Raw genomic sequence first — 15,230 nt, forward strand, 5'->3', positions numbered from 1 at the left:
GTAAGGAAAGAATAATACAAGTGGAAGAAGTGTTTTACAGTAAAGGGGGTTGAGAGAGAAGAGGGGAGGGGAGGGGAGGGGAGGGGGGATAGTAGAGAATAGGATAGAGAGCAGAATTCATCAGACACTAGAATGGCAATATGTAAATCAATGGAAATGTAATTGATGTAACTGATGTGATTCAGCAATCTGTATACGGGGTAAAAATGGGAGTTCATAACCCTTTTGAATCAAACTGTGAAATATATCAAATTAGATGTAATGTTTTGAACTACCAACAATAAAAAAAAAAAATTGCTATAGCCACAGTCTTGATGTGGCAAAATAATGTCTGTCTAAACTCTTAGGTACATATTTAGAAATAAAAATTGGGAAATAAAAGTAATCCATCAATAATGTGAATTTAATTCCATAAAGTTATTAACAACACTTGGTTGTTAGGGTAGTGTTTAATCAGTTGTCATTTGGGCAGTTTTAGTACATAAAACTCAAATTGATGTGCACTTGCACTTCAAATTTAGTTGTAGGTACTAAGAAAGTTTTAATTTTTTTAACTTAATATGTGCTCACTTTATTCAACTTTGTGAAATTGTATATTACACACACACACACACTCTCACACATACACACACACAAACACACACATACATACAGACATTATCATCACCAAAAAGAAAGTCTAATTCCATTGTAGTGGGAAAATATAACATAACATTTTAGGACCCCTAAGCTTAGTAAATAATGCCAGCAATTAATAAATGGGATGACATCCAATGAAAAAGCTTCTCCACAGCAAAAGGAGTAACTAGGTATGTGAATACAGAGCCTATAAAACAGGAGAAAATCTTTGCTAGCTACTCTTCCGATGGAGGATTAATACATAAAGTATATGAAAACCTCAAACAGTTTACACACAAAAAAATCAAATGACCCAATTAGTAAGTGGGCAAATAAACAGAGGACAACAAATTTATGAAAAATGTCCCACACATCACTAGCAATAAGGGAAACGGAAATTAAAACTATACTGATTTCATTTCAAACCAGTCAGAATGACAAATATCAAGGATACATATATAATAATATAACACGAGGATGTGGAGAAAAAAGAATGCTTGTACTGTTGTTGGGATGGTAAATTAGTATAACCACTACTCAGTATGGAGGTTTCTCAACATACTAGGCATGGAACTGTCACACGACCCAGCAATACCATCTTCCAGTGTTTATCCTGAAGAATTAATGTCATCTTTGTACAGTGACACATGCATGTCCATCTTTTTAACAGCACAATCCACAATTGCCAAATTATGGAAATAGCCTAGGTGTTCATCAAAGGTGAAAGAGTGAAGAAAATGTGCTGAATATACACAATGGAATTTTATTCAGCCAGAAAGAAAAATGAAATCATGTCATTTGCAGCAAAATGGATTATGTTAAGCAAAATAAACTCAGAAGGTCAAATGTTGTATGCTTTCTCTCACATGCAGAAGCTAGAGAGGAAAAAGGTAAAGAAATGTTGGAATAAAATCATGAAAATAAAAGGGAGACCAGTAAAGGAAAAAGATCTAGGGGCAGGAGGTAGGGATGGGCGGGGAGTGTTAGTGACATTGGCCAAATTATATTATAGTTTGGGTAGTTTGAGAGTACATAAAAGTCCAATGGGTACATACTACAACTAAATTCAAATTTAGTTGTAGGAGCCAAGAAAGATTCAATTTTTAAATTTAATATATGCTAATTTTATTCAACCTATTGAATTTGTGTATTCCATATATACATGGAAATACCCATTATCACCAACAACAATTAACTCTAAATCCACTTGAGTGGAAAAAATAACAATTCATTTTTCTATATAGCCCCTGGATTAAAGAGGAATTTGGAATAATGACAACATATTTTGCTACAAAGAAATATTTTACAGTGAATATAGTAAAGTTGTACTGAGAGAAAACATAGTCTTCTATTTATTTTTGAAAGTCTAAAAATGAATAATATAAGTTTACTAATCAACGATTGACCAGGCTGAGTACATTAAATATAAAGTTAAAAAAGCAGAAATAATTTAAAAAGCATGACTAAGAAATATGTAAAACTAAATGTGTAGAAACGTAAATAAAAGCAAACTTGAAATGTTAAACTAGAAATACAGAAGCATTATAAAAACATAAAATAAAAATATAAGGTCAGAATTTAAAAAAGTAATACCCAAGGTAGAAAATATTCCTAAATGATAATAAAATAACTTGATATTTTTACTGGAATGTTTGCAGAAGTTCTATTAAGTCTAGGTACAAATTCTATAGCAAATGGAACAAAGTGCATTATTATTATATTCTGTCTCTCTAAGATTTCACAGTTTACTAAAACATTACTTTGAAATATAATTTGCCCATTGTTGAACACTGAGTTAATTATCAATGTGCCTGAGTAACAGAGCTTTGGGTTTCCCCATTCTTCATTCCTCAGTTCAACATTCATATGATCAGGTAGCATCAGAATGATAAGATTATTATGAGAATGTTCACTCTTTACATGTTCAATCCCCAGTACTGAAAAACAAAAACAAATAAATAAGTTCAATCAAGAGAATAATAATAAAATCATAATAAAAATCAAGTATAATGGAAATCCAAAGAATGCTAGGCACTGAAATTAGTATCCTAAAACGCTTTTTATTGTTTAAAATTTTTAGATTTTAGATTTTAAATGTCCATTTTCATACATATTTGACTTGTGACTTATCTAGTTTCTTCTTAATTCCCGTGTCTCCTCTTCTAAATTAAGGTGACAATCAGATGAAACTTCAAGTGAAGCCCGTTCTTGTTGAAGTGGTCTCACTGCCACCTGGTAAGATATTTCTGTTAATGATTTTATAAATCACCTTATGATTTCTAGATATTAACCACACTTAACTCTTACATAGTTCTCTGAAAAATATCACCACATACATCAATCTATCTTCTGTGGATGTGCTCTTATTTCTGGATTCTGTTGAGGACACAGAAGGTGTTGTCTTCAAGTATGATCACTTTTATGTTCTTTAGACAACAGATTCAGCCCTCTAACTGTTCCTACCCTGATGCAATGCTTGACAACCTACTGAATTCTCAAACATACATGAGTATGTGGATTGGATTTGGACTGGTGAATTCTACAGAGAACATTACCCCCTTTTTTCTTAGAGGCTCAAATTGACAGAGTTCCTCACACATTCACTCCTCTGCTCAAGTCTTTCCAAAATATTCCCAACTAAGAATAAAAAGGAGACCCTGGGTGACCTGGCCTCCACCTACTTCCTTGACCACAGCTCCTAAAACTTGCTCCACTCCTCACTCCATTCCTGGTGTACGTGAGTCCTGCCACACTTTGCTAGTCTCAAAATGGGGATTCAATGCCCAATTAGTGAACCACAGAGAGCTATAATTATCTTTGCATTGGACGAAGTTGTATCCTTTACGACACTAACAGTTAAGTCTGAACAAGTTGTCTGCAAATATGCACGATTAATGACAGAAACGATGGGTAGCTTAAATCAACTATGATTTTCCAGCCATTAATCCCATTATGATTTCACAAAAAGTAGATGCTTTGAAAGAGGTGAGTGGTCATAAAAAATTGAGATGGTTATTTTCAATTCTACTACTACTGCCATGAATAAAAGAACTAAGCAGAATAGATAAAATGCTAGTGAAGGAGAATTATTACAAAATATATCATCTACACTTTGGCTCAGCTGTCAAAATAGCCCACTTAACTCAATCTACATATGAGCATTTCTTTTTGTCAACTTCATCATGGTCTTAAAACAAGGGAACATCAAGGTATTACAAATATTATTCAAGGGTGGGACATAGTTCACTGGGAGAGAATGTGCTAAGCCTGTGCAAGAACTTGGGTTCAATTCCCAGCAGTGTAAGAGAGAGTGATAAAGTAAACATGGTAAGTCCTTAACACATGAAGGCTATGTGGGAATTCTTGGTACTGTAGCAATCTTTCTGTAAGTCTAAAATTGAAAGATTATCAAAATATATTTTCATGTTTGGTTTGCTTAATTACATTCCAATAGAGATCCATACATTATATTTGGTTGGTGTGGACCTTCTGGGTCTTCTAATCTACAACAGTTCATATTTCTTTTCTTAGTGCTGCTTATTTCTGTGTGAAAGTGGATCATTTGTTTGGTTTGGTTTGGATTTTTTCCTTGCATGACATGTTCCTGCAAACTATTTCATAGCTTGATTTAATATTGTTTTTCCTGAATGCATTTTATTTTTTATTTGTTTTAATTAGTTACACATGACAATACAATGATCTTGACATATCATATATTTGAATCAGATGGGGAATAATTTCTCATTTTTCTGAATGTACAGGTTGCAGAATCACATCGGTCATGCAGTCATGTATATACATACAGCAATTATAATGTCTATTTTATTCTGTTGTCCTTCCTTTCCTCCCTTCCCCTCTCCTCCCCTCCCATCAGTTCTCTCTACCCAATCTAACGTGACACAATTTTTTTCCCTCACTTCGTCATACATGTATTCTGTATAACGATGAGGGTCTCCTTACATTTTCCATGCAATTCCCCTTCTCCCTTCCTTTCCCTCCCACCTCTCTTCCCTATCTAGAGGTAATCTTTTCATGCTCTTCCTCCCTACCCCATTTTGAGTCACCCCTCTTATATCAGGGAAAACATTTGTTTTTTAGGGATTGGCTAACTTCACTTAGCATAGTCTGCTCTAATGCTATTCATTTCCCTGCAAATGCCATGATATTGTTATTTTTTAGTGCTGAGTAATATTCCATTGTGTATATATGCCAATATTTTTTATCCATTCATCCATTGAAGGGCATATCTAGGTTGGTTCCATAGTCTAGCTATTGTACATTATGCTTCTATAAACATTGATGTGGCTGTGTCCCTGTAGTATGCTGTTTTTCAAACTAATTTTTTTTTCTCAGCAAGAGAAATAATATGTGAGGTGAATAGGGAGCCTACATCCTGGGAACAAATTTTTACCCTCACACATCAAATAGAGCTCTAATCTCTAGGGTATAACAAAAAAATCAAATAACCCAATCAACAAATGGGCCAAGGACCTGAACAGAAACTTCTTAGAAGAGGATGTACAATCAATCAACAAATACAGGAAAAAATGCTCACAATCTCTAGCAATCAGAGAAATGCAAATTAAAACTACTCTAAGATACCATCTCACTTCAGTAAGAATGGCAGCCATTATGAAGCCAAACAACAAGTGCTGGCGAGGATGGTGGGGGGGGGGGCAGGGAAGGTACACTCATACATTGCTGGTGGGACTGCAAATTAGTGTTGGAGGGCAGTATGGAGATTCCTTGGAAAGCTTGGAATGGAACCACCATTTGACCCAGCTATTCCTCTTCTCAGACTATACCCCAAAGACCTAAAAGCTTAATTAAATTTGAATTCAAGTGAATAACTACATTTTTAATATCAGTATAGGTATATTAAATATTTGTAAATTAACATCTTCAAGCTTCATAGGAAACACAATGCCTTTTTTACTCAATGTACAGCATTGAGTAAAAGTATCTCAGATTCAACATTTTCAATTTTTTTGGTAAATTTTGAATGCAGTACTATGTGCCTCTGAATTTTTAGTTTTAATCACCACATAATTGTACATATTTATAAGGTACAGTGTGATATTTCAAAGCATGTATACAATGAATAATGACCAGAGCAGGGAAATAAGCAGACATCACTTCAAGCATGGATTATTTCTTTGTGTTGGGAATTAGGTCAAATGTGAATTTTGCAGAAGTGAGGTTTTTTGGAGTTGATAGAGCAAATACATTTATAGTGTATGGATTTTTCCACACAATTAGATTCAACATTTAGTCATAAGCAAATATTACTTTGAATTCTCCATTAAAGGTAATTCATATGTTTTTATGCTTGATACTTACTGTTCTTTCTGTCTTCTCATTTTCATATTGATTCAGTTTTTCTTCAATACGATCACATTTATTGATTAATTTGTGGTTTTTAGTTTCAGCTAGACGTTTTTCTCCAATATCACGACATTGCTGTTGGATACTTATTACTGTGTCTTTGTTGACAGATTCGTTGTGAGGTTTGTGCAATTGCTGTTGAAGCAATGTATTTTCAGTCTGTGGTGGTGATCTCTCCCCTATGGAATCCTGCTTCCCATCACATTTATTCACTTTAGTTTGTTCATTGTGATATGTGTATTTAATTTTCTTTATCTGACACTGTGCTTGCCGTAGGTCTCTACTTTGTAGAGTTTCTAAATTCAAAATCATTTCTTTAACAGCATGTCTTATCTGACGGACTTTATTTTTTAGGATACAGAATCTTTCTTCATTCTTAACAAGTACTTCAGTTACAACCTCACAATGAGCTTTGAGGAGAGAGATAGCAAACTTCATTTTGGCCTGTGAACACAAGTATTCCTCTCTGGCTGACTGGAAATCAAATTCTTGGTATTCTTTTGACATCTGGCCTTCATAATGATGGATGGGTGCAGCAGCCAACGTGGCACGGTACGACTTCAATTCTGTTTCCAGCCTTTCCCTGTTTTCTTTTTCATACTGCAGTTGAAATTTTAGGGTTGTTGTCTCATCTTTCATCTTATTAAATTGTTCATTATCCTGGAATGGATTCGCTCCAGCTGTTTCCTCTTTCTGCTTGATTGTCTTTTGAAGGTCATCATACTTACCTTTTAAAATTTCAAAAGCCTCAAGGTATTTCTTTTCCTTTTCTTGGTTCTCATGTTTTATTCTTTCTATTTCTAGTATTTTCCTAGCAATCATTTCCGCCTGACATTTATACAACAGATCTTTTTCCATTTTATTGCTAGTAGAAACCTAAGCAAAACCAAGGAAATAGTTAGCTAGCACTCAATTCCAAAAATTATATATATATATAATTTTCTCCAGTTGGATATCCATTCATTGCAACACTTAATATATATGGAGAAAAATTAGAGCTAAACTTCAGACCTTATAAAAGCATATATTCCCAGAAGTTCAAAAAGTTAATTGAAGAAAGGGAATCTATAAGAGTACAAAAGAGAGCGGACACCCCGCCGAGGCAGTCAGCGGCCAGCATCCGGGAAAGCTGAAGGATACACCGCCACTCTCCTTCAGAGTGCGACATCAAAACAGGTCGGTGTCATTCAGCTCACCCCCCAGACAGCGGGAATTCGCATAAAATCTCTCCTAGGCTTGCCGGGAGAGGGAGTATCAAGCTGAGCCTCCATACAGGCCAGGGGGAAACCAGAGACACCTGACCTCCAACCCCTCCTCCCAGTAGCAGCCAAAAGGAAACCTGGCTAGCCAGCGCTGGGGGAGGGGCAAGCAGAAAAAATCAAAGTGATAGAGTGCCAGGGATCCCAGCAGCCTGCAGCAGGGCCCGGAGAGCCAGGCCAACTGATTCGCGTGGCCTGCCATGCGGCTACAGAAGGCGTGGCGCCTCAGTGAAGCCATTAATTGGCAAGCAGGGAGGTTAGGGAAGGCCATTAGGTGGAATCCCACCAGCCAAGCCCACACGGACCCTTGGGCCGAGCACGGGTTCTCAGAAGGGGAAGGAAGCGGTACAGTCCCATCCCCCACAGCGGACACCCCGCCGAGACAGTCAGCGGCCAGCATCCGGGAAAGCTGAAGGATACACCGCCACTCTCCTTCAGAGTGCGACATCAAAACAGGTCGGTGTCATTCAGCTCACCCCCCAGACAGCGGGAATTCGCATAAAATCTCTCCTAGGCTTGCCGGGAGAGGGAGTATCAAGCTGAGCCTCCATACAGGCCAGGGGGAAACCAGAGACACCTGACCTCCAACCCCTCCTCCCAGTAGCAGCCAAAAGGAAACCTGGCTAGCCAGCGCTGGGGGAGGGGCAAGCAGAAAAAATCAAAGTGATAGAGTGCCAGGGATCCCAGCAGCCTGCAGCAGGGCCCGGAGAGCCAGGCCAACTGATTCGCGTGGCCTGCCCTGCGGCTACAGAAGGCGTGGCGCCTCAGTGAAGCCATTAATTGGCAAGCAGGGAGGTTAGGGAAGGCCATTAGGTGGAATCCCACCAGCCAAGCCCACACGGACCCTTGGGCCGAGCTCGGGTTCTCAGAAGGGGAAGGAAGCGGTACAGTCCCATCCCCCACAGCGGACACCCCGCCGAGGCAGTCAGCGGCCAGCATCCGGGAAAGCTGAAGGATACACCGCCACTCTCCTTCAGAGTGCGACATCAAAACAGGTCGGTGTCATTCAGCTCACCCCACAGACAGCGGGAATTCGCATAAAATCTCTCCTAGGCTTGCCGGGAGAGGGAGTATCAAGCTGAGCCTCCATACAGGCCAGGGGGAATCCAGAGACACCTGACCTCCAACCCCTCCTCCCAGTAGCAGCCAAAAGGAAACCTGGCTAGCCAGCGCTGGGGGAGGGGCAAGCAGAAAAAATCAAAGTGATAGAGTGCCAGGGATCCCAGCAGCCTGCAGCAGGGCCCGGAGAGCCAGGCCAACTGATTCGCGTGGCCTGCCCTGTGGCTACAGAAGGCGTGGCGCCTCAGTGAAGCCATTAATTGGCAAGCAGGGAGGTTAGGGAAGGCCATTAGGTGGAATCCCACCAGCCAAGCCCACACGGACCCTTGGGCCGAGCTCGGGTTCTCAGAAGGGGAAGGAAGCGGTACAGTCCCATCCCCCACAGCGGACACCCCGCCGAGACAGTCAGCGGCCAGCATCCGGGAAAGCTGAAGGATACACCGCCACTCTCCTTCAGAGTGCGACATCAAAACAGGTCGGTGTCATTCAGCTCACCCCCCAGACAGCGGGAATTCGCATAAAATCTCTCCTAGGCTTGCCGGGAGAGGGAGTATCAAGCTGAGCCTCCATACAGGCCAGGGGGAATCCAGAGACACCTGACCTCCAACCCCTCCTCCCAGTAGCAGCCAAAAGGAAACCTGGCTAGCCAGCGCTGGGGGAGGGGCAAGCAGAAAAAATCAAAGTGATAGAGTGCCAGGGATCCCAGCAGCCTGCAGCAGGGCCCGGAGAGCCAGGCCAACTGATTCGCGTGGCCTGCCCTGCGGCTACAGAAGGCGTGGCGCCTCAGTGAAGCCATTAATTGGCAAGCAGGGAGGGTAGGGAAGGCCATTAGGTGGAATCCCACCAGCCAAGCCCACACGGACCCTTGGGCCGAGCTCGGGTTCTCAGAAGGGGAAGGAAGCGGTACAGTCCCATCCCCCACAGCGGACACCCCGCCGAGGCAGTCAGCGGCCAGCATCCGGGAAAGCTGAAGGATACACCGCCACTCTCCTTCAGAGTGCGACATCAAAACAGGTCGGTGTCATTCAGCTCACCCCCCAGACAGCGGGAATTCGCATAAAATCTCTCCTAGGCTTGCCGGGAGAGGGAGTATCAAGCTGAACCTCCATACAGGCCAGGGGGAAACCAGAGACACCTGACCTCCAACCCCTCCTCCCAGTAGCAGCCAAAAGGAAACCTGGCTAACCAGCGCTGGGGGAGGGGCAAGCAGAAAAAATCAAAGTGATAGAGTGCCAGGGATCCCAGCAGCCTGCAGCAGGGCCCCGGAGATCCAGGCCAACTGATTCGCGTGGCCTGCCCTGTGGCTACAGAAGGCGTGGCGCCTCAGTGAAGCCATTAATTGGCAAGCAGGGAGGTTAGGGAAGGCCATTAGGTGGAATCCCACCAGCCAAGCCCACACGGACCCTTGGGCCGAGCACGGGTTCTCAGAAGGGGAAGGAAGCGGTACAGTCCCATCCCCCACAGCGGACACTCCACCGAGGCAGTCAGCGGCCAGCATCCGGGAAAGCTGAAGGATACACCGCCACTCTCCTTCAGAGTGCAACATCAAAACAGCGGACACTCCATCCAGGCAGTCAGTGGACACCATCCGGGAAAGCTGAAGAATACACCACCACTCTCCAACAGCTTGCAACATCAAAACAGCCAGCAGCAGGACCCCGGAGATCCAGGCCAACTGATTCGCGCGGCCTGCCCTGCAGCTACAGAAGGCGTGGCGCCTCAGAGAAGCCATTAATTAGCAAGCAGGGAGGTTAGGGACTGCCATTAGGTGGAATCCCGCCAGCCAAGCCCACCGCCCACGCCCGGAACAGGCCCAGCGATCTGCCAGCATTGTAGTCACGATACCCCAATTGGAATAGGGACAGAGCAGAGCCGCCTTCCACTCCCGGAACAGGCCCAGAGAGCCGCCAGCGTGGTAGACACGTCACCCCAATTGGAGTAGGGGCACAGCCGCTGCCCGCACCTGCAAGGGAGACTTTTCAAGTATACAAGAGCAACATAAATAAATAGGGGGTAAATTTCAAAACACAACAGTTGCACCAAGCAGAAAGAAACGCGAGCAGTATGAAAAGACAAGGAAAGAAAGGTCCACAAGCAATGCAGGTCAACTCAACTTTAGAAGAGGTAATAGCTGCAACAGATGGAATATCAGATAAAGAGTTCAGGATATATATGCTTCAGATGATCTGGAGTCTCAAGGAAGACATGAGACAGCAAAATCAGACAATGAAAGATCACATTGACAAACAAATCCAGGAAGTAAAAGATCAATTTCACAGGGAGATAGAGGTAATAAAAAACAAACAAATTGAAATTCTAGAAATGCAGGAAACAATAAACCAACTTAAAAACTCAATTGAGAATACTACCAGCAGAGTAGATCACTTAGAAGAGAGAACATCAGACAATGAAGACAAAGTATTTCAACTGGAAAAGAACATAGACAGCTCAGCAAGTCTGCTAAGAAACCATGAGCAGAACATCCAAGAATTATGGGACAATATCAAAAGACCAAATTTAAGAGTCATTGGGATACAGGAAGGCACAGAGCTCCATTCCAAAGGAATAAACAGTCTATTCAGTGAAATAATACGAGAAAACTTCCCAGAATTGAAGATTGAGACAGAATCCCAAATCCTAGAAGCCTACAGGACGCCGAATGTGCAAAATCATAAGAGATCCACACCTAGACACATTATAATGAAGATGTCCAACATACAGAATAAGGAGAGAATTTTAAAAGCTGCAAGAGAAAGAAAGCAGATTACATTTAGGGGTAAACCAATCAGGATAACAGCTGATCTCTCAACACAGACTCTGAAAGCTAGAAGATCCTGGAATAACATATTTCAAACACTGAAAGACAATGGGCTCCAACCAAGAATCGTGTATCCGGCGAAATTAAGCTTCAGGTTAGAAGATGAAATTAAAACCTTCCACAATAAACAAAAGTTAAAAGAATTCGCAGCTAGAAAACCATCTCTTCAAAAAATCCTTGGCAAAACATTACAGGAAGAGGAAATGGAAAACAACATTGAAAACCAACAATGGGAGGTAGGACAGTAAAGGGGGGAAAGTCGTCAAAGAGGATAACAAATCAGGTTTAGTAACATCAATAAACAAATATGGATAGAAGAACAAACCATATCTCAATAATAACCCTAAATGTTAATGGCTTAAACTCACCAATTAAGAGACATAGGCTAGTAGAATGGATCAAAAAACAAGACCCAACAATATGCTGTCTACAGGAGACGCATTTGATAGGAAAAGATATACATAGACTGAAGGTGAAAGGTTGGGAAAAATCATATCACTCATATGGACCGTGGAAACAAGCAGGAGTGTCCATACTCATATCTAATAAAATAGATTTCAAGCCAAAGCTAATCAAAAGGGATATAGAAGGACACTTCATACTGCTCAAGGGAACCATACACCAACAAGACATAACAATCATAAATATATATGCCCCAAATAATGGTGCAGCTGTATTCATCAAGCAAACTCTTCTCAAGTTCAAGAGTCTAATAGACCAACATACAATAATCATGGGAGACTTCAACACACCTCTCTCACCACTGGACAGATCTTCCAAACAAAAGTTAAATAAGGAAACTATAGAACTCAATAACACAATTAACAACCTAGACTTAATTGACATATACAGACTATACCACCCAACATCAAGTAGCTACACTTTTTTCTCAGCAGCACATGGAACCTTCTCAAAAATAGACCATATACTATGTCACAGGGCAACTCTTAGACAATACAAAGGGGTAGAGATAATACCATGCATCTTATCTGATCATAATGGAATGAAACTGAAAATCAATGATAAAAGAAGAAAGGAAAAAGCAAGCATCACCTGGAGATTGAACAATAGGTTGCTGAGTGATCAATGGGTTTTAGAAGACATCAAGGAGGAAATTAAAAAATTCCTAGAGTTAAATGAAAACACAGACACAACATATCGGAATCTATGGGACACATTGAAAGCAGTTCTAAGAGGAAAATTCATTGCTTGGAGTTCATTCCTCAAAAAAAGAAAAAACCAACAAATAAATGATCTCATACTTCATCTCAAAATCCTAGAAAAAGAAGAGCAAAACAACAGCAAAAGAAGTAGAAGGCAAGAAATAATTAAAATCAGAGCTGAAATTAATGAAATTGAAACAAAAGAAACAATTGAAAAAATTGACAAAACTAAAAGCTGGTTCTTTGAAAAAATAAATAAAATTGACAGACCCTTAGCCATGCTAACGAAGAGAAGAAGAGAGAGAACCCAAATTACTAGCATACGGGATGAAAAAGACAATATCACAACAGACACTTCAGAAATACAGAAGATAATCAGAAATTACTTTGAATCCTTATACTCCAATAAAATAGAAGATAGTGAAGGCATAGATAAATTCCTTGAGTCCTATGATCTGCCCAGATTGAGCCAGGAGGATATAGACAACCTAAACAGACCAATAACAATAGAGGAAATAGAAGAAACCATCAAAAGACTACCAACTAAGAAAAGCCCAGGACCGGATGGGTATACAGCAGAGTTTTACAAAACCTTTAAAGAGGAACTAACACCAATACTTTTCAAGCTATTTCAGGAAATAGAAAAAGAGGGAGAACTTCCAAATTCATTCTACGAGGCCAACATCACCCTGATTCCGAAACCAGACAAAGACACATCAAAGAAGGAAAACTACAGACCAATATCTCTAATGAACCTTGACGCAAAAATCCTCAATAAGATTCTGGCGAATCGGATTCAAATACATATCAAAAAAATTATACATCATGATCAAGTAGGATTCATCCCTGGGATGCAAGGCTGGTTTAATATACGGAAATCAATAAATGTTATTCACCACATCAATAGACTTAAAAATAAGAACCATATGATCATCTCAATAGATGCAGAAAAAGCATTTGACAAAGTACAGCATCCCTTTATGTTCAAAACGCTAGAAAAATTAGGGATAACAGGATCATACCTCAACATTGTAAAAGCAATATATGATAAGCCACAGGCCAGCACCATTCTGAATGGAGAAAAATTGAAGGCATTCCCTCTAAGATCTGGTACAAGACAGGGATGCCCTCTCTCACCACTTCTGTTCAACATAGTCCTCGAAACACTGGCCAGAGCAATTAGACAGTCAAAAGAAATTAAAGGCATAAAAATAGGAAAAGAAGAACTTAAATTATCACTATTTGCAGATGATATGATTCTATACCTAGCAGACCCAAAAGGGTCTACAAAGAAGCTATTAGAGCTAATAAATGAATTCAGCAAAGTGGCAGGATATAAGATCAACACGCATAAATCAAAGGCGTTCCTGTATATGAGCGACAAATCCTCTGAAACGGAAATGAGGACAACTACTCCATTCACAATATCCCCCCCAAAAATAAAATACTTGGGAATCAACCTAACAAAAGAGGTGAAAGATTTATACAATGAAAATTACAGAACCCTAAAGAAAGACATAGAAGAAGACCTTAGAAGATGGAAAAACATACCCTGCTCATGGATAGGCAGAACTAACATCATCAAAATGGCGATATTACCAAAAGTTCTCTATAAGTTCAATGCAATGCCAATCAAAATCCCAACAGCATATCTTGTAGAAATAGATAAAAGAATCATGAAATTCATATGGAATAATAAAAGACCCAGAATAGCAAAAACAATACTAAGCAGGAAGTGTGAATCAGGTGGTATAGCTATACCAGACTTCAAACTATACTACAGAGCAATAGTAACAAAAACAGCATGGTACTGGTACCAAAACAGGCGGGTGGACCAATGGTACAGAATAGAGGACACAGCAACCAATCCACAAAACTACAACTATCTTATTTTTGATAAAGGGGCTAAAAGCATGCAATGGAGGAAGGATAGCATCTTCAACAAATGGTGCTGGGAAAACTGGAAATCCATTTGCACCAAAATGAATCTGAATCCCTATCTCTCGCCTTGCACAAAAGTTAACTCAAAATGGATCAAGGAGCTTGATATTAAATCTGAGACACGGCATCTGATAGAAGAAAAAGTTGGTTATGATCTACACGCTGTGGGATCGGGCTCCAAATTCCTCAATAGGACACCCATAGCGCTAGAGTTAACAAATAGAATCAACAAATGGGACTTACTCAAACTAAAAAGTTTTTTCTCAGCAAAAGAAACAATAAGAGAGATAAATAGGGAGCCTACATCCTGGGAACAAATCTTTACTCCACACACTTCAGATAGAGCCCTAATAACCAGAATATACAAAGAACTCAAAAAATTAGACAATAAGATAACAAATAACCCAATCAATAAATGGGCCAAGGACCTGAACAGACACTTCTCAGAGGAGGACATACAATCAATCAACAAGTACATGAAAAAATGCTCACCATCGCTAGCAGTCAGAGAAATGCAAATCAAAACTACCCTAAGATACCATCTCACTCCAGTAAGACTGGCAGCCTTTAGGAAGTCAAACAACAATAAGTGCTGGAGAGGATGCGGGGAAAAGGGCACTCTTGTTCATTGCTGGTGGGACTGCAAATTGGTGCAGCCAATTTGGAAAGCAGTATGGAGATTTCTCGGAAAGCTGGGAATGGAACCACCATTTGACCCAGCTATTCCCCTTCTCGGTCTATTCCCTAAAGCCCTAACAAGAGCATGCTACAGGGACACTGCTACATCGATGTTCATAGCAGCTCAATTCACGATAGCAAGACTGTGGAACCAGCCTAGATGCCCTTCAATAGATGAATGGATAAAAAAAATGTGGCATTTATACACTATGGAGTATTACTCTGCATTAAAAAATGACAAAATTATAGAATTTGGAGGGAAATGGATGGCATTAGAGCAGATTATGCTAAGTGAAGCTAGTCAATCTT

The 15,230-nt window shown here is 40.4% G+C and overlaps 1 protein-coding gene across 1 annotated transcript in view; it reads right to left on the minus strand.

Annotated features, from left to right (window-relative positions):
• Window positions 1-2,196: 2,196 nt before the first annotated feature.
• The window catches only part of LOC144255063 (ankyrin repeat domain-containing protein 62-like), a 183,219-nt gene continuing 170,185 nt past the window's right edge, over window positions 2,197-15,230 (minus strand). Inside the window, exons 19-20 of the mRNA XM_077799098.1 lie at window positions 5,959-6,879; window positions 2,197-2,850 (exon numbers count right to left, since the gene is read on the minus strand). Of these exons, the coding sequence (XP_077655224.1) occupies window positions 2,749-2,850; window positions 5,959-6,879 (1,023 nt within the window). The 3' untranslated portion in view covers window positions 2,197-2,748. The remainder of the gene's footprint in view (window positions 2,851-5,958; window positions 6,880-15,230) is intronic.

The sequence above is a fragment of the Urocitellus parryii genome, chromosome 5 (genome assembly GCF_045843805.1).
Source record: "Urocitellus parryii isolate mUroPar1 chromosome 5, mUroPar1.hap1, whole genome shotgun sequence".
NCBI lineage: Eukaryota > Metazoa > Chordata > Mammalia > Rodentia > Sciuridae > Urocitellus > Urocitellus parryii.